Source organism: Phasianus colchicus, chromosome 1 (assembly GCF_987193195.1).
Source record: "Phasianus colchicus chromosome 1, bPhaCol1.hap1.1, whole genome shotgun sequence".
Lineage (NCBI taxonomy): Eukaryota > Metazoa > Chordata > Aves > Galliformes > Phasianidae > Phasianus > Phasianus colchicus.
In genome coordinates, this window is record NC_143436.1 from 191,610,311 (window position 1) to 191,633,119 (window position 22,809).

Sequence of the window (22,809 nt, forward strand, 5' to 3'; positions counted from 1 at the left end):
CACCTTTAAATTCCCATCAGGCAAAAAGAGTTTTTGTTTTACAGTGGTTCTGCTGCCCAAAACAAGCACAGGACACTCACTGGGCTACAAGATGCAGAAAAGCATCCACATGCCCCATAAGGGTAACAAAAGCAAAGCCTCTGTTAAGCTGGACTTGGTTTTAACTGGCACACAACTAAGAACACATTGGAGTTTTAACAGGAAAAAGCTTCCAAGTGTTCACTGGAAATTCAAAGTTAAGTCAAAGAAACACAGGCATGGCCCAAGCTGCACATGAGCATGTGGTAAATTAGCTAGAGCTAAGAAGCACCAATCAACTACCTGCCTAAAAAAGCAAAACAGAGTGGTGGTATATGTTGCTCATCTGTATTCATGCTGGGATGAACCCTATCTGAGCAACTTCTCTATAGGGGAAAGCAACTAGATTACACTGCTCTGTAGTCTGGCTATGTAAGCAAGAGCTCTCCCCTGATTTGTTGGGAGGTTTGCAGCCTTTGATGCAGCAAGGTTATGTAACAGTGATCTCTGCAGGTGCAGACCTGCACATATTGAGAAATGAGGACAGAGGACTTGCTCTGCAGCACTCTTCTCATTTGTTTGCTTTCTGGGAGAAAGGGTTTTACACACACTGCTCCTGTGGGCTAAAAGGAGCTTGCCAGAATAAGGCCAAGGCAGAAGCTAATGGACTGAAAAGTTACACTATAATGACAGGCAAGAGAAACTAATGGCATTAGCATCATAAGCCTCTGATGGTTTAGTGCTGAGGGTCCTCAGAAAAAGACTTTCCTTTGGGCTTTGAATCCACAGAATGAGTAAGGATGTTTCTTTGTAACTCGTGTAACTCCTGCTCTGCAGCCTCAGGCACTGCGTGCCGTTCTGGGACAGTGCATGGTGCAGGATACCAGCAAGTGTTCCTATAGCTGACCCACAGAACAGCTCCCCTGAGCTCTCGGAAGCTGGGATTTGGCAGGGTGCTCACCTTTTCTTCACTTCTAATGACCACAGGTTAGCAAGCAGCTACAATGTATCCAAATCATGCTTTTTGGCAAAAACAATACTTGAGCAGTTGCTGTAGCTGGCATGGGGAAAGTTCAGCACACACTGAATGAAGCAGAGATCTACACCATGAAGATAAACCCGAGAACTCCGTTCTCTTTATACACTGCAACCACAGAACTACAAATATACGCTTGCATTCAACACATTTTCAATGGCATTATCAGCTTCCACAACAACTTTTAAGGAAGTTGTCTGGCTGTTCCAAGGCTTCCTAATCTTTGCTTCAGGAAATTTCATTAACAGAGAAGCAAGAAAAGTAAGAAATGTGTTATCTAAGTCATAGACTGATTTGCCACCTTAAGTCACCTCCCATGGGTGAAACGAATGAAGCATTTCCTCAGGCAGGGAAGGTGGCAGTGACAGTACAGCTCCAGAGCAGCCCGTACAGGGCTCTCCCCTCACTCCTGCTCAAGTCAGGAAATCACATTTTCCCCTTCTAACTCCAGTTTTTACACAAGACAACATCAGATGTTTCATCAGGAATTCACAGCATTTCCTTGCAGGGCAAGTTCAGTAGAAGATGTCAGGGCTGTTTCTGTTCTCCCCCCTGCAGCATGCAAAAGCTACAAAGGTCAACTCAGAAGAGTGCCAACAGACGTAGGAGAAAGCTCTTATTTACATATGATCTTATTAACATTGATTCTTCTTCTGCAGTCAGCACATTTCCCCACTACCCATCACATTATCTTGTCAGCCTCCCATCCTATCAGCATTTACCATCTCTCAGTGCTTTTGCACCTCATTCTCATTTTTTCTCTCTCATTTCTGAATCTTTATCTCAATCATGTCGTGGCCTTCAAACTGCAATTCATTTACATCTCTCTAACATTTCTACCAGCTCTCTAGACATGTACTTTTCACCCGACAGGACACGCAGGGTTTCACCGGGTGCTCCTTGCTGAGGCACTGTTTGGCAGCTAGAGGCCCAAAAGCTGCTTGGATGGAGCACCTGATGTCACACAGTCACATACAAGCCAGCTGTAGGCATTTCCTGAGGTACTGTCAGCATTAATTTATTGCATGTGACCAAAAGGGGTGAGAATGCCAAACACTGCAGCAGGCTGTTCAGAGGTGGTGGATGCCCCATGCCTGTCAATGTTCAAGAGGCATGGGGACAATGCCTGCAGTAACTCTGAATGCTGGTTAGCCCTGAAGTAGGCAGGCATTTGGACTGAAGTCACATTTGTTCCCTCATCACTGAAAATGCACAGTAATTCAGAAGCATGTCTGAGCTATACTTTGAAAGCAAACATTCATCTGGGCCAAGTTAAATGGGAAAATAATCACAGATTTGTCAATCCAGTTTAGTGTTTTTCCTGAAGAGTAAACTGTAAGCAATGTTAGTAGCAAAGCCTCCATCAGGAAGGTGCAACCTGGACAGCATCTGTGCTCACTAACAGCAACTATGAGTCAACAGGAAAGGCTAGCAGGACATCATCCCCACAGCAGAGCCCAAAACCAGCATCATTTCCAACCTCAGGTCCACAGCCCCACACAGGGTCTCCAGAGGGATCAGAGATCCAAGAACTATGAAAGCATAACTACCTCAGTCAACAGACCAAACAGAACAGATTGGAACCACTGTCATCCTCCTCCTGCAATACAGTATGCACATATCAAATACATTTGGTATTTTATTAAGTAAACAATGCAATTATCAGTGCACATTTTCAAGCAGCAAAAGAAAAGCACCTCAGACGTTCATACCGTAACAAAATTCTGTGGAAGCTGCATTTTATTTGAAAATCCACCCATTTTTGCTAACGTACATTTTAATATTTTAAACAAAAATAGAATCTGCAGAGACAATGCAGCAAGTATGCTTAACTCATGTACAGAATTGCTTTCATATCACTGACTATCCTTCTGAAGGCCCCTCTCTACCCAGAAGTTATGATGTATTTACACAAAGCACCGATCAACAGCGCTACTTAAATTCTTCATTAACTAAATTCCAACTCCATGTCTGTCAGGAGGCTGCTTCCCCTTTTTGCTCTGAAAAGGTATGAGATAGAAACATGGCACTCTCCAAACGAAAAGGCTTCCCCCCACCCCAACACGCAACACCTCAATTTTTACAAAGAAGGAAAGTCTTAAAGTGAAAGCAATTCCTCACATTCATTTTGGAAAGGCCTTATAATGTCAAATGTAAAAATAATGACATGCCAAGCACAAAGCAATAAAGTTCCTTCCCAACGCACTAATGCTGAATTAAAAATGTAGTGCTTCTTCTAGTCAGTTAACTGTTCCCTTGCAAAATCCTAGGCACAGAATTGACTATAAGGATTAATGCATTTTACAGCTCCTCCCTAATTCCCATATATGCTGAGAATTCATTAGATTCAGACCTTTAAAATATTTAGTGCTCTGTATGTCAGCTGAAAAGCATTCTGAATCAGATTCATTCTTTGTGGATAAAAATCAGACATACTGTATACATCCATACTCATTTTCATAAGGAGTTTTTTTTTGATACAATATTAATGTTAAATTGATAATCATAAATAAATACAAACAATAATACATAAGGAATGTCTACTGCAAACTGAATATATAATTTTTTAAAAAAGTTAATTTCCATTACTGCTGTGCCTACGTTTGTGAGGACTGAAGAAAAGGTAACTGCAGAATTAAGAGTTAGGATTGGACCCTCCCCTCCCCACAGAGTCTTGCTTTGCGTTACGGTAAAGGACACGTCTCCATTCCACACTGCACTTCCAAACACCAATTGCAATTTCCAGAATACAGGCTTCTCTTTATACATTATGATTATGGGTATTATTAGAAGCTGAAAGTATCGACCTGTTAGTCACCAGGACAAAACCAGGATCTTAGCCTTGACTCATGGCAAGCCTTGGCTTTGCCTCGGATGCTGATGCTTTCCTATGGAGTTGTCCCAGGTTCCTTCATTGGTCTTCATTTCACTGTGTGGTTCAGTGGAAGAGGAGAGCTTGACAGACTGAAGTTGTTTTTTTTTTTTTTTTCCTGGAAGTGGGGGCTTACTGGTGAGCACATCTATTTGGAAACATTCTTTTCTCTTCCATCTAACAGTTACATAAACTGAATCTGGAAAGATTAAAAACCCTCATGTTAACATCCAGCACAACCAGAAGCAGGGTTTCACTATAAATCGTGCTTTCTTGAACCATTTCCATTCTTCAAACGCCCAAGAAGTTTTGAACAGAAATAAGTTCACAAAAACAAAAAAAGCCATCAGGATGGGTTTTTTTCTACCTAAAGCAGCCTGTTAACATCTGCTTCAATTAAGCCATTTTGTCCAACCAAACAACTCCATGCAATACTGCCAACAGCAGCATGGTAACACACAGATCAGTGTGGCTGCACAGGGAGCCCATGGCCACGTTTCAGCTGGATCCAGAGGAAGCACCCAAAGAAAAGCAGAACGCTCCATATGACAAAGGCCTTCTCTTTGTGTCTTCTAAAATGATCCACATTCTCACTCATCATATTACTCCCACCCACCCCAATAGAAATAGGAGCAGAAGAAAAATTCCATTGAGTAGCTGTACCAGAATGGAACCCCCGCACACACAAGTCAAGCACCTCATTCTGCACAGCTGGGCATCTGGTGAAGTGCACAAGCAGGCTGCTGGGAGCAGGGTGGTGTTTGCTGTTAGCAGTGAATAACAAACACGTTCCTGATAAAATGGAAAACACCAGGTGGAACCAGTTCATTCTCCCTAGCTGCAACACAAAGCCCTGTGTGCCCTGGCTCTTTTGCACTGCAGAGAGGAGCTAGCGAACTATTTCCAAACTGAAGCAAAACACTGCTTGACTTGATCAGGTCTTTAAGCTGTCAAGTGCACCAAGTTTCCAAGTCACTTCCACAGTGCTTCCAATTCAACATGACTGGTTTTTATTAATATCTCTATAAGAACTTTCATCTTCGTTGTACATCACAAAACCAGCACCTCCCCAGAATAATGGACAATACCTAAGTTGTTCTACAAGAAATCCTGGAGAGAGAGCTCTGCAAAGGGGTCCTTTCCTGAGGCTCTGTGAGGACTCTGACTGGAAGGGCTGGATGCTGCAGACAGCTAGTAGGAAAGACGACAGAGACAGGGTAAGAAAAAGAAAAAAGGTCTCAATGACAGAATATGAAAGCTGAACATGTAATGAAAGGACAAGTGGAGGTTGAGGCAAACTTGGCAGAAATCAACTATTAAAACAAGGAGTTTGGTCATATGGAAAACAAAGCCTCTTCTGTGGTTGGTGTAACGCAAAAAGCTGGATGCGCCCCTCCAGAAAGGAAACTTCAAGTGCCATTTACCAAATAAGCCAATTAACTTTCACTTTCACAGCAGCTTTCTTTAAAAGATTCAAAACATTAAGCCTGGCACTGTGGGATAGGCTAGCTCTCTCTGCTTTATTGGTAGAGCTGTGTACTGGTAGGCAGAGAAGGCTGAGGGCCTGGCTGGAGCATGGCAGCTCTCCAGGTATCTTCCTGAAGAAGAAAGAGCTCTCAGCATCTCTTCCCTCAAAATGCAGTGTTCCTAAGAAGATGGACAGCAGCTAATGGATTGTTCTTCATACAAGGGCTGGAAGGAGAACACAGGGTATGTTCTGGTGGCAGAGATAACAGTGTGAGTTTGTCAACTGCCATCCTTTAAGTGAGAACTGGAACCTGAAACCAGTACAAAATTAAATCACAGAGCCGTATTTAAAGCACCACCTACAAATTCAGCCATATATAAGTACACAATTTACAAGCACAGGTATTGGCTTTTCAGCAGCTGCTGCTGGAAGAGGTTAATAACCCCCAACCTGTAAGAATACCTGCTAGAACATCTGCTGTTCTCTCATTACTTTAAGTCTTTTGTCCTTTTTCTTAGTGCTTTCCCAGATATAAACTGGGCTTTAAGTTATGTTTGCCTCCCACCCGCAGAACATGCATGTTTTTGCAGTTACAAAGAGTCAGCCTTCTCCATTCTTGATGCCACCACTTTAGCAGTTGACTCGTAACTGAGCTGCAAACAGCCCATTTGTACTTGCACATGATACCCATTGCAAAACCACTCCATGGAAGGCATATTTCCTTTGGAAACAATGAACATCTACCCACCTACATGTGACAGGGAACACACTTATGGAATGGATTGCAGTTCTGCCCAGAGTGTAAATATTGCTAGTTGATATTTTATGGAAAGCAAATAGGGTGGAGGAGTTCTTTCAGGATTAACAGTATTGGGATTGAAATCTTTGTCCCTCCTGAAGCCTTGCTAGAAGTGAGGCACTTTGGTTCAGTCCCCATAAACACATTATGGAAGAGCCATGAGACAGAATGGGAAGTGCTTAAGAAGCAGTTTCAGGATGCCAGCAGCTCTCCTCTCAAACTCAGTTCTTCCCCTTGGAAAGCTGTAGCTCACATCCCACCACTCTCCAGGATTTGAATCAGACTACTAAGCCAAACAGAGCCATAACTTCAAGGCATGCCCATTGCAACTTGACTTCATGACACATTCTTCATATTGTTTGACCATGAAGAGGACATTACATATTAAAAAATCCTGTTGAATTGGTACTAATTAGAGATTTTTCCAAATCAAGTCCAAAGTAACATCCCAGTTTGAAAGCAGTGTGGAAGATCGGTAGATTTGATGCTCTGCCATTAGCAACATCAGCAAGTAACCAGAAATAGAGACAGAATTTCAGGAAGCCTGTTCACATTAAATACTAGGGGAAAAAAGCTTGACCATGGTACTCCCTGGGTGTCCCAGCCAACATCACACAAATACTTATTGCAATGAGACTCCTTAAAGTATTAAAATGGAAGCCTAAATGCAGTGTAATGCATACGAACCCATGTCTAACTACACTGCATCCATCTCTACTGCTTATAAATATGCTGGAAAACAAGCACATACCATGGCAGCTTTTAAGGAGAGGAGTTCAATGCTAACAATACAGGTCACCATTTTTTTCCAGCTCCAACAGGTCTAGAACTGGATGTAACCATCTTTCCCACTTAGAGCTTGTGTCATTTGAAACACAACATACACTGCTGTATCAGTCCCCACGCCTCACCTCCAGCAGCCATCAACTCTCACTGCTTCCACCAAAGGTAAAGAGTTCCCAGAGTTTCACACCAGAAGTTGCATTCAACGCCTGCAAGTAACGCGGCCTGCACATCTCAAGCAAAATCCTTCCTAAGCATACAGTAAGTGCTGATTCAAAGGAGGTGCTTTCAGTCAAATTAATCCTTGCAGGAACCAAATGTTCTCAGATAAGCACAATAAATATAGTTCTACACACCTCACTTGTGATTAATTTCTCTTTTTCTTGTTATGACAGCCAGCTGAGATTCAACCTAGACCAACCCTGCAATGTCAAATGAAGCAAGAAGGCTCAACACAGCAATTCAGATCTACTTGTTTATAACTGAATTAGGCAGGCAAATTTTTTTTTTTTTAAAGGAATATTTCCTCATTGACTTTTTCAGAATTGAAGATTCTTATCTGTATTTATTTGACTTGCTATCAAGTGTCAAGCACATCCTTACCATAAGACAGTATAACACCCCATATAAAAGTTACCTACATTCACTTGCCTGAAGTGACAGCAAATGTACAAATCAGCTCTCAGAAGTCCATAAGTCAACCGAAAGCTGCATTTCAAGAAACAATGTCTCTTTCAGATAAAACCTTTGATATGTATATCTATATATACATCCACAAAGATCGAAAATGAGAAGATATACACAGCCCACTGGAAGCATGGAACTCTTAAGGATCAGACTAAAGCAGTGGAAGGAGGCTCTTTTCCATTCCAATCTACTGCTAAATTTTTTCCTCCACGCTTGATAGCCCCCAGAACACATACACTCCTGTACACTTACACCAATACACAAATACATGAACTGCACCTAAAGTAAGGAAGTAATAAATACATGCTTTTAAATAGCCAGCTACAAAAAGAGTACTTCATAGTCAGACCAAAAGACTGTCACTTTTTTTTTTAAATAGCATCATGAAGGACAGCATGAACTTCAAGAAACATTTGACTGGCAAGAACAAACATGCAGCATTAATACTGGAATTCCAATCTGTCAGCTGAACTTGGATGCACTTTAGCTACACTTAACTACCTCAAATTCTCAGTGATATCAGCTTTTCTGAAAAGAGTGTGGAAGTGTTCAAAGTTTGTTTCCCTCACCATTTGTTGTCAGAGTCCAGCTGTTTGTACAGCTACTGGATATCCTGATAACTCTGTAAATGAAGGAAACCCTCAGCCATACACCCCAGGGGAACAACAGTTTAAGACATTATCCATGGTTCTATGATTCCATCTTTGCTTTATGCCATCAACCTGGATTTCAGAAGCTAGGAAGCAATCCTTACATAAACTTACATGGTGGTTATGCAATGCATTTCCCAATGCAGGAAGTTACTAAAACACCTTGAGAGCAATTAATCCAGCTGTAGTTTCTCCCTGGTAACAATTTTTGAGCATACACACCTGTGCTCCCGGTACAGGGCCAAAAGGATTTGGTGGTCTCATAACTGGCTGGCTGTATATTAACGTTGGCTGTGTCATTACTGGTATACCTCCCATCTGTGATGGCTAGAAAACAATCCACACAACATTAAATCACATCTAGCATTAGTACAATTCGAGTTCTTAAGGACAGAAAGGAAAACAGCAACGCATAAAAGGCCTTGGCCCTATTTGATATATGCAGTCAAAACATTTCTATGGTATTCAGAAAGCACAGGTTGCTAGAAAGGAACATTAGTGCACGCTTAAGGAATAGTAAGAACTGAGCTCATTTCATCTCTTGTAGCAAAGATGAAAAACTGAGTTATTCATTTAAAAACAAGCTTTTGTGCTGGTCATCTTGCCATTAGCACTGAGGTCTGACAGAGCTTGTCTGTGCCTCCAAAAGTACCAAGAACCTTTTCAGAGCTTCCACCGCTGAGCTGGTGGAGTTTAAGAAAAAAATCAAAACTGAAAACTACACATAACATTAAGTCATTATGCAATCCAAGCCTGAACAGTTCTACAACACTGGCTGAGCCAAATTAACAACTTAACGTACATAAATGGTCTTAAAGTCAAGTTTTATTTTGCTTGGACTCTTATCTCCACTGCTGTTGCTTCTGGCACTTCTCTCAGCTTTGCATGAATATCCAGTATTGGTGCTATTGAACTCATGCCATCCAAGTAACTTTTCCTTGACAAATATTGGTACTCCACCCATCACTCTAACTAGGAAGGCATCCACGTGGCAAACACGTTCAGGGAAAAATTGACCCTTTGAAAAATACCCTAACAAAGATTCAGAATAATTGCTGGTGCAATGAAGACACAGGAAAAAAGTAGCCAGGGAATGCTGAGGTCAGCAGCAGTACTAATGAAACTGCCTGTCCACGATGCCCTCACTGACAAAAAAAAATGGCTCCTAGATCTCTGCTTAGAAATGGCCACATTAAGAGCTACACATTTTAAGAAAAACTAAAAAGCAGGTTGTAAAACAGGTCAACACTTACTGCTAGAGGTCCTGGAAAAGTACGAAAGAGCCAGGATGACTTTCAGGATGTTATAAAGCCAAATACCACTTTGATGACCCACCTCATCCATCTGCTCACATGTTGCATGTCTAACAAGTAACAGCAACCCATAACAACAGAACCACAGCCACTGTTAATTCTAGTTTACATTTCCTATCAGCCTTTTAACACCACAATCAGTGCTGCTTTACACAAGATTACTTTCTGAAGATGTTACCTTCCCCAAGTGCTGAATCAAAGTCACCAGGAAACTGTGTATACACCAGAATCAGCACCCAGGTAGTTTAAACATAAATGAGTTTGCAGAGAACAAGATCTGCCTTTTTTGTTGTTCATTTAATGATTAAATACAAGTTACGAATCTAATTTGATTATACTACTAAACCAATTTTGCTTATATAGATCAAGGAGTTTTAGGAAAATTCCCTTCCCTTTCATTCACTCAAAGCTGTGCTATACAACTGTACTCATGAAGAAGAACAGGGGCAATTAAAGCACATCCTTTCAGAAATATTTTCAGGTCTGAGCTAAGAACAAAACTTTGAGCAATCTTTCAGAGCAACAAGTACCAAGGCCAGGTCTTTATCAAAGAACTTCTGGAATTGGTGTGTCAGCAAGAGATGCAATTCTCAAACACCACCACTACATGTGACTGAAGGCCATTCCTTCCCATCCTACCACTGTTACTTGGGAGCAGAGGCCAACCCCACCTCAACCCAACCTCCTTTCAGGGAGCTGTACAGAGCAATAAGTTCTCCTTTGAGAACCTCCTCTTCTCCAGACTGAACAACCTCAGTTCCCTCAGCCATTCCCCCATAAGATTTGTGCTCCAGACCCCTCACAGCTCCATCACCCTTCTCTGCACACCCTACAGGGCCTCAATGTCTTTCTTGCAGTGAGGGGCCCAGAATTGAACACAAGGTGTGGCTTCACCAGGAGGTAAAATTCAGTCTTCGGTGAAGTAGTTAAGGAAAAAAAATCACTATTATCCAATGAGTGATCAAATCCTACACAGCACTTGAATTTGGAGTTACAGAAGTGCTACTTACCATCCCGTAGCCCATCATTCCTGTCGGCGTTGTGGCAGGATATGCCATTACAGGTGGTGCCTAGTGGGAAAAACAGAGGTGAGCTGAGAGCAGGGATTGGCTGCATACAGGTAATGCTGCAGCACTTTGCTTATTATGAAGATAGCAAAGATGTGTGTAAACTTATTAGAATTTGCAGTCCTGTGTTAAAATGGACCCAAATTGTTTGAGATAGAATATCTAGGCTAAAGCTTCTAGATCATCTTAATGAATTTATAATCACGTATTTGGTTTTAACCTGTTTGAATACTAGCATCCTCTTGACTATCTGTTTAAAGAACATTATATGATACAGAGATTTTAGAAGGAATATTCATTAAGTAGAATTCTTAGAATTAAGAATGATTCAAGTGTATTTCAAAATGAGAAGTTGTGGTACACAAGGGATCTTAAGAGAGAATTTTTGAAGACTGAAAGGCCAAATTACCATTGGTTTTGTAGACGTAGGAATTCTCTTTTTAGTCAGGATATACATGCTATGGGGATCTTCCTATCATGCTTCAGTATAAGCACAACTCTTCTATTGGAATAGTAACTCAACTGACTTTTCTCCTCTCTTGTTCAGTCTCAAATTAAGTCTAGATAACATAAGTAATTAATTCTAAAACTACGGTAGGATCATTTACTAATGCAAAGGCAGACAGAGCCCTCAAAACAATCTATATTACTTAACAATACATGAATTGTAACTCACACTCTCACTCATCTGCTTAGTGCACTCTATTTGAATAGGTTAGAAATCCCCCTAATACCTTACAGGCACATTTATACCATCCTCACCCCAAAGTAACTTCCATGAAGTTACAGGCAGAATGGTCAGAGGAAACCTAGGACTGAGCTACATTTTTATGAACAGCCTGGCACCATATACATAAAAAAGCAGCTGATAACTCTTAGGCAGTCTAAAGTACATGGAAGACACTTCTTCAGTACAAAACCACTGTCTTTGTTTTACAGCTTCATCAGCCACTTTTGAAATGATTATCAACTCTTACAAGGACAAAAACGTGGTTTTTTTTTTCCATACTATAAATTGTGTTTATTAGTATTCAGCTAACTTGCTGTCTTATCCATACCACCTCCTGTTGGTTTCTCTTAAAGAAAAGTCTGATTTTTCACTGTGATTGGGATTAATATTCAGAACAAGGCAGACCACATACACCTCCCAGTATACACAGGAGATTATTAACACAAAAAAGGGAAGCAGTGAAGTGTTCATAATTAAAGTTAAATGAATTTAAACAGATGAATTGTAATGTTAAGAACAGGACATCAGCAGACCTGTTTCTGAGCTGAATTCAAAAGGTATCAGCTGCCTTTTTCATACATGGTAGCCAGTGGCACTGGCGTTTCAATTGCCATCAGGACACATTTCCCAGTCAAGAATATCTAGACTGCATATCCACACAGCCAGAACGGCTGCTCTGAAGGGCATTGTTGTTTTCTCAGGGTACTTTGGTTGTTCTTTCAATGTTACTTAAACATATTGGCTACATAGATTTTTTTTGATTGCTCCAGTAATGGACCTACCATCTGCAATGAAAACAGAACTCAGGGAAAGACCAATACCACTGCTTACATCAACTCTTTGAAATGAAAGAGACTGCACTGCTCAGACAGCAAGCATTGGACATTGCTTGCCCTTTGTAAACCATCAGCACGGCCTTTCCTTCTTAACATGAGCATTAGTTACATATTGGTCTCTCCCCTCTGAAAAACACTCAAGATCTACCACAAATGTGGATAAAGTGCCAAGTATAACAGAAGCCCGTGAGGTTTCATGCAGTTATTCAAACACAAACATCTTATCTTCATTCAAAATTCACCAAGTGCATTGAAGGCAGCACAGACACACACCCCAGCTCTCTGGCAGCAAATGGTACAGTTGAAAGCAAGGAAAAATAATCTTGGTATTTCCCATGCCATCATTCGAGTCAAGAGCCTGCAGAACACCTATGAAGTTTGTGTATGCTAAGAAAAGCCCAATTTTTGGCACACCAAAGATTTTAAAATGAGAAATGTGTAAATAGCAAGAAGGTTATGAGATTCTGCAACAGCAGTGGTTAATATCAGCATGCCAGTTGATTGCAAAAAGGCTGTGGGTTGTTTCACTTACGTATTGTGGAAAATGCATGCCATTCTGTATTTCCCAGGGAGAACAATTACATAATGCAATAACACTGGATTAGAAGCAAATACTTACACACTGGAATATACACAGATAGCATTTTAGTTCACAAATACATTACATGTCTACCCAAACGCATTCTTGTAATTCAAGTCATTTACTGAGACAATGTACATCCGTGATACTGTCCTTAGTATGTTCTTAATTGCTTTGCATAGTCCATTTATTTGGTATATGCCTTTTTCCAAAGACAGGGAAGTCTTCTTTTCAAAAGCATATTTATTTAGCAAGCAGCAGTAACTCCACAATAAATAGACCAGCACAGGAAGGCAAATTTTCTTCTAGATTATTTGTTTCTGGGTTTTTATGTTCACAGAACAGTTTCACAGGAAGAAAAGTGTCTCAGCAACTATGAATAAAAGTTGTTAAATATAATGACTTATCACAAGAAGATGCATATACAAGACATGAGTTATTCAACAGATTAAAGCACACAGATAAACTCAAACCATCAATCACTAAAGGAAGTGAGAAATCAGTTTCTTCAATACCTACACACCTTGCAGTAAGGTCCACAAACATTTCTCTCTGTGACTGTGAGCTGGTAACACTGGTCACCACTGGGGTGAGGTGGTGGATCCAGAGAGACACTCTTTCCTAATCCATAACGTTTGGTTATTGCACTGTGGATTCAACCTCCCCCAGTTGGTTACAGAGTCAGATGCAATAAATCCTCAGGGACTTTTTGTTACCTGCTCTGTCAGTGTACAGTTCTTCAAGTCACTGGTGAAAGGGTGAGCAGGATCCACATGCAAAATTACTCTATTATCACATAGGAATTACCCATATATATATATATATATATATATCTTCTATTATTTTGGACACGTTAGTTAAGAACTCTCACCTGACAGGCTACCCAAAATTCTAGCCAATACTATGTGCTACAATGGGCACTATAAATTAGAAGTACCTGAAGATTAATCTTAGCCCACTCTCACCCCCAGAGCAGGCTAGGTATTGTAATAGTAAACACTTGACACAGACACACCTGAAGATGACAGTTGTCAGACTTGTTTTTAACTAGACTACCAAGTACCCCCAACACATCAGTCCATGGTTTCATGTTGATTCACTTAAACATGAAGCCAGCTATCTTGCCACGACACACTGCTCAACTAACAGCAATGTTTATGCTAAACTTGCACATCTCACTGCAAACTAATTTACTAGAACTGCTAGCTGAGAAAAACAAATCCAAGCAACACACAAACTGATCACTACTTCAATTTTCTACTGCCTCTTTTCTGCAGCTGTCACTTCCAAATTTGTCAGTTTTCAGTTTGTACAAGGAACTCACTATTTTAAAATGACTGTTTGCTTACCAGTGTTGGAGCATTCCACGCAGTTGTAGGTGCAATCTTGGGTTGCCAGTTGGAACCACCTGTTAGTTTCTTTTCACTTGGTTGAGTCCAATTTACATCACTTCAAATAAATTTGTAAAAGAATTGTTAGAAAATAATTGATTTGCTTTTACAAAATGTGAACAACATTTCCTCTTTGAAACTTGACTTTCATTTAGCAATGCTCATTCAGCAAATGAGTTGAAGAAAGGTCTGAGGGTAGGGTAACACACAGAGCGTGGTGACACACTGTAACAGGTTGCCCAAGGAGCCTGTGGATGCCCCATCCCAGGAGGCAACCAAGGCCAGGCTGGATGTGGCTCTGGGCAGCTTGGTTGGTGACCCTGCACATAGCAGTGGGGTTGAAACCGGATGATAATTATGGTCCTTTTCAACCCAGGCCATTCTATGATTCTATGTCCAGGGAAAGCTACCTTAGCTTGATTCAAGCTCAGCTTCCCTGGTATGGCTTGGACTAGCCTACTTCACTCAAGTCAAAATAGTTTAGTTAGGAACAACTACACACTAGGTTTCTGCTAGAGTGACTGCAGAGTTGGCAACAGACCGCCCCAGTGAGCACGAAATTTGCTGATTGTATTCTCAACTCCGCTGCTAGAACAGATGCCTGCTTTTCTAGAACAGGTCCTCCTTCAAAATTCACTTCTCTAAAGGTCAACCAGAAGCCTGAGGTTTATGGTCTCACATACTGTAGTTCTGCATGCACTTGGATCACATGAAGTATCACAACCGAAGAAATAATCTGAACTCATTTCCCAAAAATACAGACAACCTGAAAGAATTCAGTTAAAGGATGGCACCTTGCCACTGCTGTTACTCCTCAACCTACAGTCTTTCAAGCAGCTCTTAATTTGTTACATCCCATGTGATGAGAATCAAAGCACCACCCCAAACATGCTCTGAAGGGTAACATGATGATGCTCTGGACAAGTTTGAACCTTGTGCTTTCATAAGGTTTTACTACCAAGAGGAAAAGGTCCGTTTTTGATTAGGCATACTCACTTCTTAGTAGTTCCATTTCCAATGCCCAAATCTGTCAAAAAGTAGAGAAAGACACTATTGAAATTCTATTCACTTAAGAATTAAGTAAGTATTTTATGTAAGTTGTTCAATACTTACTGCCTACAAGATTGGCTAAAGATGAATCCAGATCATCTGACACTAATTTGTTAGGTGGTACTTTGGCAACTGGAAGACTCTGGTTCTGGGAGGCCACTGTTGGTTTTAGGAGACCGCCTAATTCATCAAAGCCTTGAAATGATAAACAAACTGATTTGAATCACAGGCTTCCCATGAACTTTGTGATATTCAGTTAAGACAACAGCTAGCTCAACACAAACGGAGAAACAAATTAACCTAGCAACACTACAATGAAGACAAAAGACAAAACCACGGTGCCTTTGGATAAAGGAGATACTACAGAAAAAGGAGATTTTATGCTATTGATTTAACCTATGTGACATCTATTTTATATAAAACAGATTCACAACCACCACAAAAAATGAAAGAACAAAATTAAGCATATCTAAATGATTTTAGTTGTATCAAAAAGTGTTTGCTTTTAGCACTTTACTGGTTTGGCCAAAGCCAATCCAATATCAAAAGAATTAAATGTCAGAAGGCCAGAATATTTACTTCCCAATTTCTCAGAAGAACAAAAGGGTTCTCAGTATGATTACAATCTAAATTAATACCATATTTTTGATGGTTCACTCTTATACAATATTTCCTGAAATGAATCTCTGCATCAAAAAGCAACACATGGTGTGTTAATAACGTTTTGCATAGTTGAATAAAATTAAGAAGCAACTTTAACTCTACTTATTGCTGCAGTACACAGTTCAGTTGACAACACTTAAAAATGAGTAAGACCGTTCACAGTGTGAAGTTTCAATGCAGAAAAGATTTAAGGAATTAAATGTTTCTTCAGAATACATACAGAAATAATGAAGTAGTCTTTTCTTACACAGTAAGAAAAAGCTAGATGAAGAACGCTGTTATTGATCCTTTAAAGTCTGCTTTCTTTTGTCAACTGGAACACTGTCATATGAGTAAACAGATTACGAGGACATATGTCATCTATTTTGGTACATGTCTTACCACCAGAATCTAGGACAACATTAGAAGATTTGTTTCCAAACACAGACTCAAAGTCAACATTAAGGCCAGCTGATGGCTGTGGTTGAGAAACAGGGGACGGAGTGAACCCTGCATGGAAAAAAAATAAAGCAGTTGAATACTTGTGTGAAGTTTTTCTCATTAATTTGCCCTCTTTATGGAAAAAAACAACAAATACGTACATTATTTCAGTACTAAAGAATGATTAGGAAGACCTCAAGTGATCAGATTACACTCCAATATGAAGAATTTTCATAGGAAAAGAGCTGGAACTTGAACTCCTCCCAAGAAGAAAGCTTCCGTCTCAAAAGAATGCCAGACTATGGAAGGTCCTCCCCCATTGCTAAATCTCTGCCACTATTTGTATGATCCCTGTCTTTAACTAACTACTTACCATTACTTAAGGAACAATTACTTTGCTTTTGCAGGAAATGCACCTGGTTAGATGCAGAATCTGTTTCAAAATTACTTGCCTGCAGATTGTTCCCTCCACCTTTCCACTAGCTGAGCTGCTCTGAGATACAACTAGAGCAAGATCCATACTACCCCAACATGCCTGACTATCATGCTTTCAATTACACATTCCTAATACTAACATTTTAAAAGTTATGTTTGAGCACAAATTAATTACTTCATTTGTTTCCTGCTGTGTATCTATAAAGCAAATACAATCTTTAAGTGTTCTCCAGATGCTTTTTTTTCCTCTCCACACTGAGAACTTACTGCATTGCAGAGCACGGTGAGTTGTAATCAATATTAAATCAAGTTGATGGCTCAGAATATGAAAGCTCATGTTTTCTTGAACTCTGTTTTCTGGTGTTACATACATCTGCACAGACTTGTGTGTGGTGCTCTGTATGCACCTGCATCTCAACAATCATGCAATTACAGACATGATTATTCCTATGTAAGAAAAAAACTGAAGAATGCTTGAAATGTTGAAAATTAGCTTCTCTGGTTTTGAACAAACTTTAATGATATGGAAAAACAGAAGAAAGAGTCTCATACTTCAATAATAAAACACCTCAGTGACCTGCCCAATAGTTAGATCACATTTAGCATGCTGACACAGCTCATTTCAGTCTTCATGTTTTCCTAAAAAAGCAAGACTTCACCTAACATTTAATGATTATATGGTGCAATCCTTGTACTCAAACTTCACAGAAGAGCTGATTTGGATCACCTTTCCTATTTGTCTTAAAGGAAGACAAAACTTCCAAGTCAAAAGCATCCACCAAGAAAATATATTTTTTCCATTAAGCACAAACCAAATCTTGGAACAGCATACAAGGACATGAAGGAAGCAGTAATGTGGGAAAAGATAGGGAAGTGAATAAACAACAAAACAAAATGAGTATCTTTGTGACAAGTACAGCATCAGGTTGTAACAGGCCATTTCAGAGACTCTGAACTGCATATCAGAATTCCTTTGATAGGATGTCCTGCAAATTACGCCCATACCAATAAGTCTGACAGCGTAACTCACTGTTCTTCAAAAAAATGGGTTTAAGTGGTACAAGTTAGGTTAACCTTCCCACTCTCTTATTCTCAGATGTTTTGAACAATACGAAGCTAAGTGAGATAAAGCAGAAGACAAAACACTGCTTGGTACTTTTTGAGTTGGGCTCAGTGAAAAGATCAAATCATTCTTCTGGTATGACTCCAGCTGGTTGTTTTTAAATAAAACATAACTTCATAGTGTTTAGGAATTAACTTCTCCACAAAACATGAATTGAAGGTATTGCTAAGCCTTGCGTAGCAGCAGTGTTAATAGTTCTTCCCCCTCCTGGCTATTATCTGTCACAGCCAGCAGTCCACCTAACTGCTGGCAAGGCGTTATAGAAATAGCATCAATACAAGTTACTGTGCAGACATCACCTTGCTGCACAAATGATTAGACACACGTAATGCAGAGGATACTATTTGTATGCTCTGTTGTGAACCTCTGTCCTCAGAACATCCCAATCCCTCTGTCTCACAAGCAGTGAAGGTGATTAATGCAGCAACACGTACAGAAGGAATCCTGAAATGGGGAGATACTCATTTCTCAGACTAAAGCCTTGTTTAAGCACAAGCTGGAAAAAGATGAGCTACCTGTGACAGCACATCTAGCATAAGCGCTGCTACAGAAATCAAAGTTGGAGCCAATATAGTAAGGCACTTCTGTAGCCAATAATAGATCTAATAATTCCAGGCACACAACACATTCAAACTTGAGTGTTTGAGGTGAGGCTCCATCCCATTACCTACCTCCAAAGAGACCAGCTACAGAAGAAGGCTCAGTGCGGAAATGAGAAGCACTAGGGTAAGCTTGAGGACCACAAAAAGAATCTGATAAGGCATGTCACACAAAAGAGAGAAAGCCAGGAAAGGAGAAGAGGGAGAGTTACAGAAAGAGAACCAAGATACACTCTATTTGCTATTCAAATATTTAATTTCAGTCTATAAATCCACATATACTCTAACAACATAGAAACAACAGAACAAAATTAATACAGGTAAGACATACAAGAAACGAGTTTGTGTCATCTACAACACTGAAGGGAAAAAACACTTTCAACATTACAGCTAAGTTAGGATAAGCACATTTTTTAACTTTCTTTTTTTCTCCAGTAAATGCCATGTTTTACACCCTTCAAAAAAAGTGTAAAAGCTTCAAGGCATTTTTCTTATACCTGAAGAATAATGATACAGCCCAACAGTGGATTCATATTTGGTTGCCACAAAGGGATTTAGTTCAGTAAATGGATTGTAATGATCTAAAGAATCAGAAAGAGTTATTTTAAATCCATATTCACATTATCATAGCACCTATTTTGTGCTATTGCTAGAGCTGCATCTACTTTTATAGGTCAGTATGTCAGGAAGTCACACACTGCTTCTAGATAGAACTTCACAAGAGTGAGAAATCGGAAGGGAAAGGCAATGTAACACCATCCATCCCCAACAGGTCAGGGTTGGGCTGTGAATGATGGAATGCCCCACAAACCCACTCAGCTGTGCACCGCAGCCCTGCACTGCCACAGCTTTCTATAGGACTGCAGAACAAACCACAGCCAGGAAGCTGCTCTGACTGAATGATAACTCTACTGCAAAGCTTCATTTCAAATGGTCATTCTGCATTTGCCTGCAGCCGTATCAGTTTATTAGAAGCAGGGGGAAAAGCAATTAGAAACAGACCAAGTCATTACACCATAGTTACAACCTGAAGTATTTGTAAACTACTGCCTGAACCAACTAAACCTCAGTGAGAATTCCAGAGAGAAGTCTCACAACAGGAGTTCTGCTCTGGAGACTCTTGCTTCTCCTCTGCCCACTAAGACAAGACAAGCTAGGAAGCTTGTCAAAATACTGATGGCACAGCCATCTCCAAGAGATCCTTTGTCTTATCCTTGTTAAGGAAACAGAGCTATCAAGTATCTTTCTTATAAGAAAGCCTGGATTCTGAGATCATTTCTAGTGAGGTTCAACCTGAGAAAGAAAGCCCTGTTGGTGCAGTGAGACTGTCTTCAAACCAAGCAGTCTAACAAAAGAAGTGACACATTAACTGATTTTTTTTATTCTCAGAAAGCTAAAATACTGACAAGCAATCCAATTACCAGGTACCTGCACCAACAGACACGTGACAGGGATTTCTGGTATGACAGCATATTGAATCACTTCCAAACTAAGTTTTAATGGTTTTTAAGTGGTGAGTTCTTAGTTAATTGCCAGGTAGGTAGAGATGAATAGAATATGCATCTAAATGTCCACGGCTTTATCAGTTTTGCATGTCAGCAAAATTGCAGAAAACAAATCCCTTGCATAAGAAAATCAGTGAGCTCCAGCGTTCAAAAAGAACGCTTCAACCTGAGGAACAGAAAATTAATTCTCAGACAAACACAGTATTTTACCTTAAAACTCCCAAGCATAAGAGCCTGTATTGAAACAAACTCAAACTGCTTCTTTAACTGTAACTAAGTTCCATCATCAGCAAGAATACCACTACAGCTAATATCAAGGAAGAATATTAACACTATTTTTAGGATACAACTACTAAATCACAGAATCACAGAATCACAGAATCGTAGGGGTTGGAAGGGACCTCCAGAGATCATCGAGTCCAACCCCCCTGCCAAAGCAGGATCCCTACACCAGGTCGCACAGGTAGGCGTCCAGGCGGGTCTTGAATATCTCCAGAGAAGGAGACTCCACAACCTCCCTGGGCAGCCTGTTCCAGTGCTCCGTCACCCTCACCGTAAAGAAGTTCTTGCGCACATTGGTGCGGAACTTCCTATGCTCCAGCTTCTGGCCATTTCCCCTTGTCCTGTCTCCACACACTGCTGAAAACAGTCTGGCCTCGCCACTTTGCCCCCCACACCTTAGATATTTATAGACCTGGATCAGGTCCCCTCTCAGTCTTCTCTTCTCAAGGCTAAACAGACCCAGCTCACTTAGCCTTTCCTCATAGGGGAGATGCTCCAGGCCCTTCACCATCTTTGTGGCTCTCCGCTGGACTCTTTCCAAGAGATCCCTGTCTTTTTTGTACTGGGGAGCCCAGAACTGGACACAGTACTCCAGATGAGGCCTTACCAGGGCAGAGTAGAGGGGGAGGATCACCTCCCTCGACCTGCTGGCCACGCTCCTTTTAATGCACCCCAGAATGCCATTGGCCTTTTTGGCCACAAGGGCACACTGCTGGCTCATGGCCAACCTGTCGTCCACCAGGACACCCAGGTCCCTCTCTGCAGAGCTCCTCTCCAGCAGGTCATCCCCCAACCTGTACCGGTGCATGGAATTATTCCTCCCTAGGTGCAAGACTCTACACTTGCTTTTGTTAAACTTCATCTGGTTCCTTACTGCCCAGCTCTCCAGCCTGTCCAGGTCTCGCTGAATGGCAGCACAGCCTTCGGGCGTGTCAGCCAATCCTCCCAACTTCGTATCATCAGCAAACTTGCTGAGGGTGGCCACTACCCCCTCATCAAGGTCATTGATGAAGATGTTGAACAGGACCGGTCCCAGCACCGACCCCTGGGGAACACCGCTGGTTACAGGTCTCCAACCAGACTCTGCACCGCCAATGACAACCCTCTGTGCTCTGCCAGTCAGCCAGTTCTCAACCCACCTCACTGTCCACTCATCTATCCCGCACTTCCTCAGCTTCGTTATAAGGATGTCGTGGGAGACAGTGTCAAATGCCTTGCTGAAATCAAGGTAGACTACATCCACTGCTCTCCCCCCATCCAGCCAGCCAGTGACAACATCATAGAAGGCTACCAGGTTGGTCAAGCACGACCTCCCCCTGGTGAACCCGTGCTGACTACTCCTGATAACCTCCTTTTCTTCCAGTTGTCTGGAGATGGCATCCAGCACAATCTGTTCCATCACCTTTCCAGGGACAGAGGTGAGGCTGACTGGCCTGTAATTACCTGGATCTTCCTTCTTGCCCTTTTTGAAGACCGGAGTGACATTGGCTATCCTCCAGTCTTCAGGCACCTCCCCCATTCTCCAAGACCTCTCAAAGATGATAGAGAGCGGTTCAGCAATCACCTCTGCCAGCTCCCTCAGCACCCGTGGATGCATCCCATCGGGTCCCATGGATTTATGAACATTGGTGTTGCCTAGGCGCTCTCGGACCGCCTCTTCCCTGACTAAAGGGAAGTCTGCCATTCCCCAGACCTTCTCACTAACCACCAGGGCCTGGGATTCCCGAGGGGGAGCTTTTTCACTGAAGACAGAAGCAAAGAAGGCGTTCAGTATCTCCGCCTTCTCAGCATCCCCCGTAAAATCAAGTTCTAATGTAGCACAAAACAACATCCATTACTCTTTTTGGTTTCTCAAAAGTCCCCAAATATATTTTAGAAACCAAAATAATAAAATGTTCAGAAATAGGTAGTTAATTTAAAACGGTACTTTACCAACAAACATTTCATGTGTGGGTGTCCTACTGGTGAAAGTAGAAACATCAGAAGACACAGACAGATGAGCAGCATCGTTAGTTTTTGTAAGGAAAGGATTTAGGTTTGGAATGGCATCATCAACATTATCAACAGTAGCAGAAAAAGGATCTGTCCAATTCCAGAAAGCAAGAGAAAGAAGAAAAGGGAGATGGGTTTAGTTGTATGTTACTTCCTAGGTATAGAAGAGTAAGAAGAGTTAGAAGAGTTGAGAAGAGTCCAAGTAGTATCATTTTATCCCAAAACCTCTAAATTTGGGATGATCTAGCTAGTTATTTAATTTTTAACTTGTCCAGAACTATCCATACATTCTCTGCCCAAGGAAAAGTGTATTAGCTATCTTTTTGTTCTTAAAACAAATGAATACCATCTTGGTCTTACACAACATGCTTCTTCTACAAGTCTAATACAGAAAATTAGTATGTTACTTATCTTTAAACACAAGCAGTTTTTGCTCTACTCAGTCATATCCCCCAATACTTGCAACAAATTTACTGAAGCAGTGACTGCCTCCTACCATAGCACAACACC

At 41.0% G+C, this 22,809-nt stretch overlaps 1 protein-coding gene across 3 annotated transcripts in view; it reads right to left on the bottom strand.

The window, feature by feature from the left end:
* Positions 1–2,675: 2,675 nt before the first annotated feature.
* Positions 2,676–22,809, bottom strand: part of PICALM (phosphatidylinositol binding clathrin assembly protein) — a 64,844-nt gene continuing 44,710 nt past the window's right edge. The window contains exons 13-21 of one of the 3 annotated variants that reach the window (XM_031612433.2): positions 16,325–16,432; positions 15,344–15,475; positions 15,227–15,257; positions 14,189–14,288; positions 12,792–12,815; positions 10,637–10,696; positions 8,536–8,640; positions 5,015–5,117; positions 2,676–4,125 (exon numbers count right to left, since the gene is read on the bottom strand). In XM_031612433.2, coding sequence (XP_031468293.1) covers positions 5,025–5,117; positions 8,536–8,640; positions 10,637–10,696; positions 12,792–12,815; positions 14,189–14,288; positions 15,227–15,257; positions 15,344–15,475; positions 16,325–16,432 — 653 coding nt within the window. In that variant the 3' untranslated portion in view covers positions 2,676–4,125; positions 5,015–5,024. The remainder of the gene's footprint in view (positions 4,126–5,014; positions 5,118–8,535; positions 8,641–10,636; positions 10,697–12,791; positions 12,816–14,188; positions 14,289–15,226; positions 15,258–15,343; positions 15,476–16,324; positions 16,433–22,809) is intronic. The other 2 variants (XM_031612434.2, XM_031612435.2) reach the window with 2 other exon arrangements.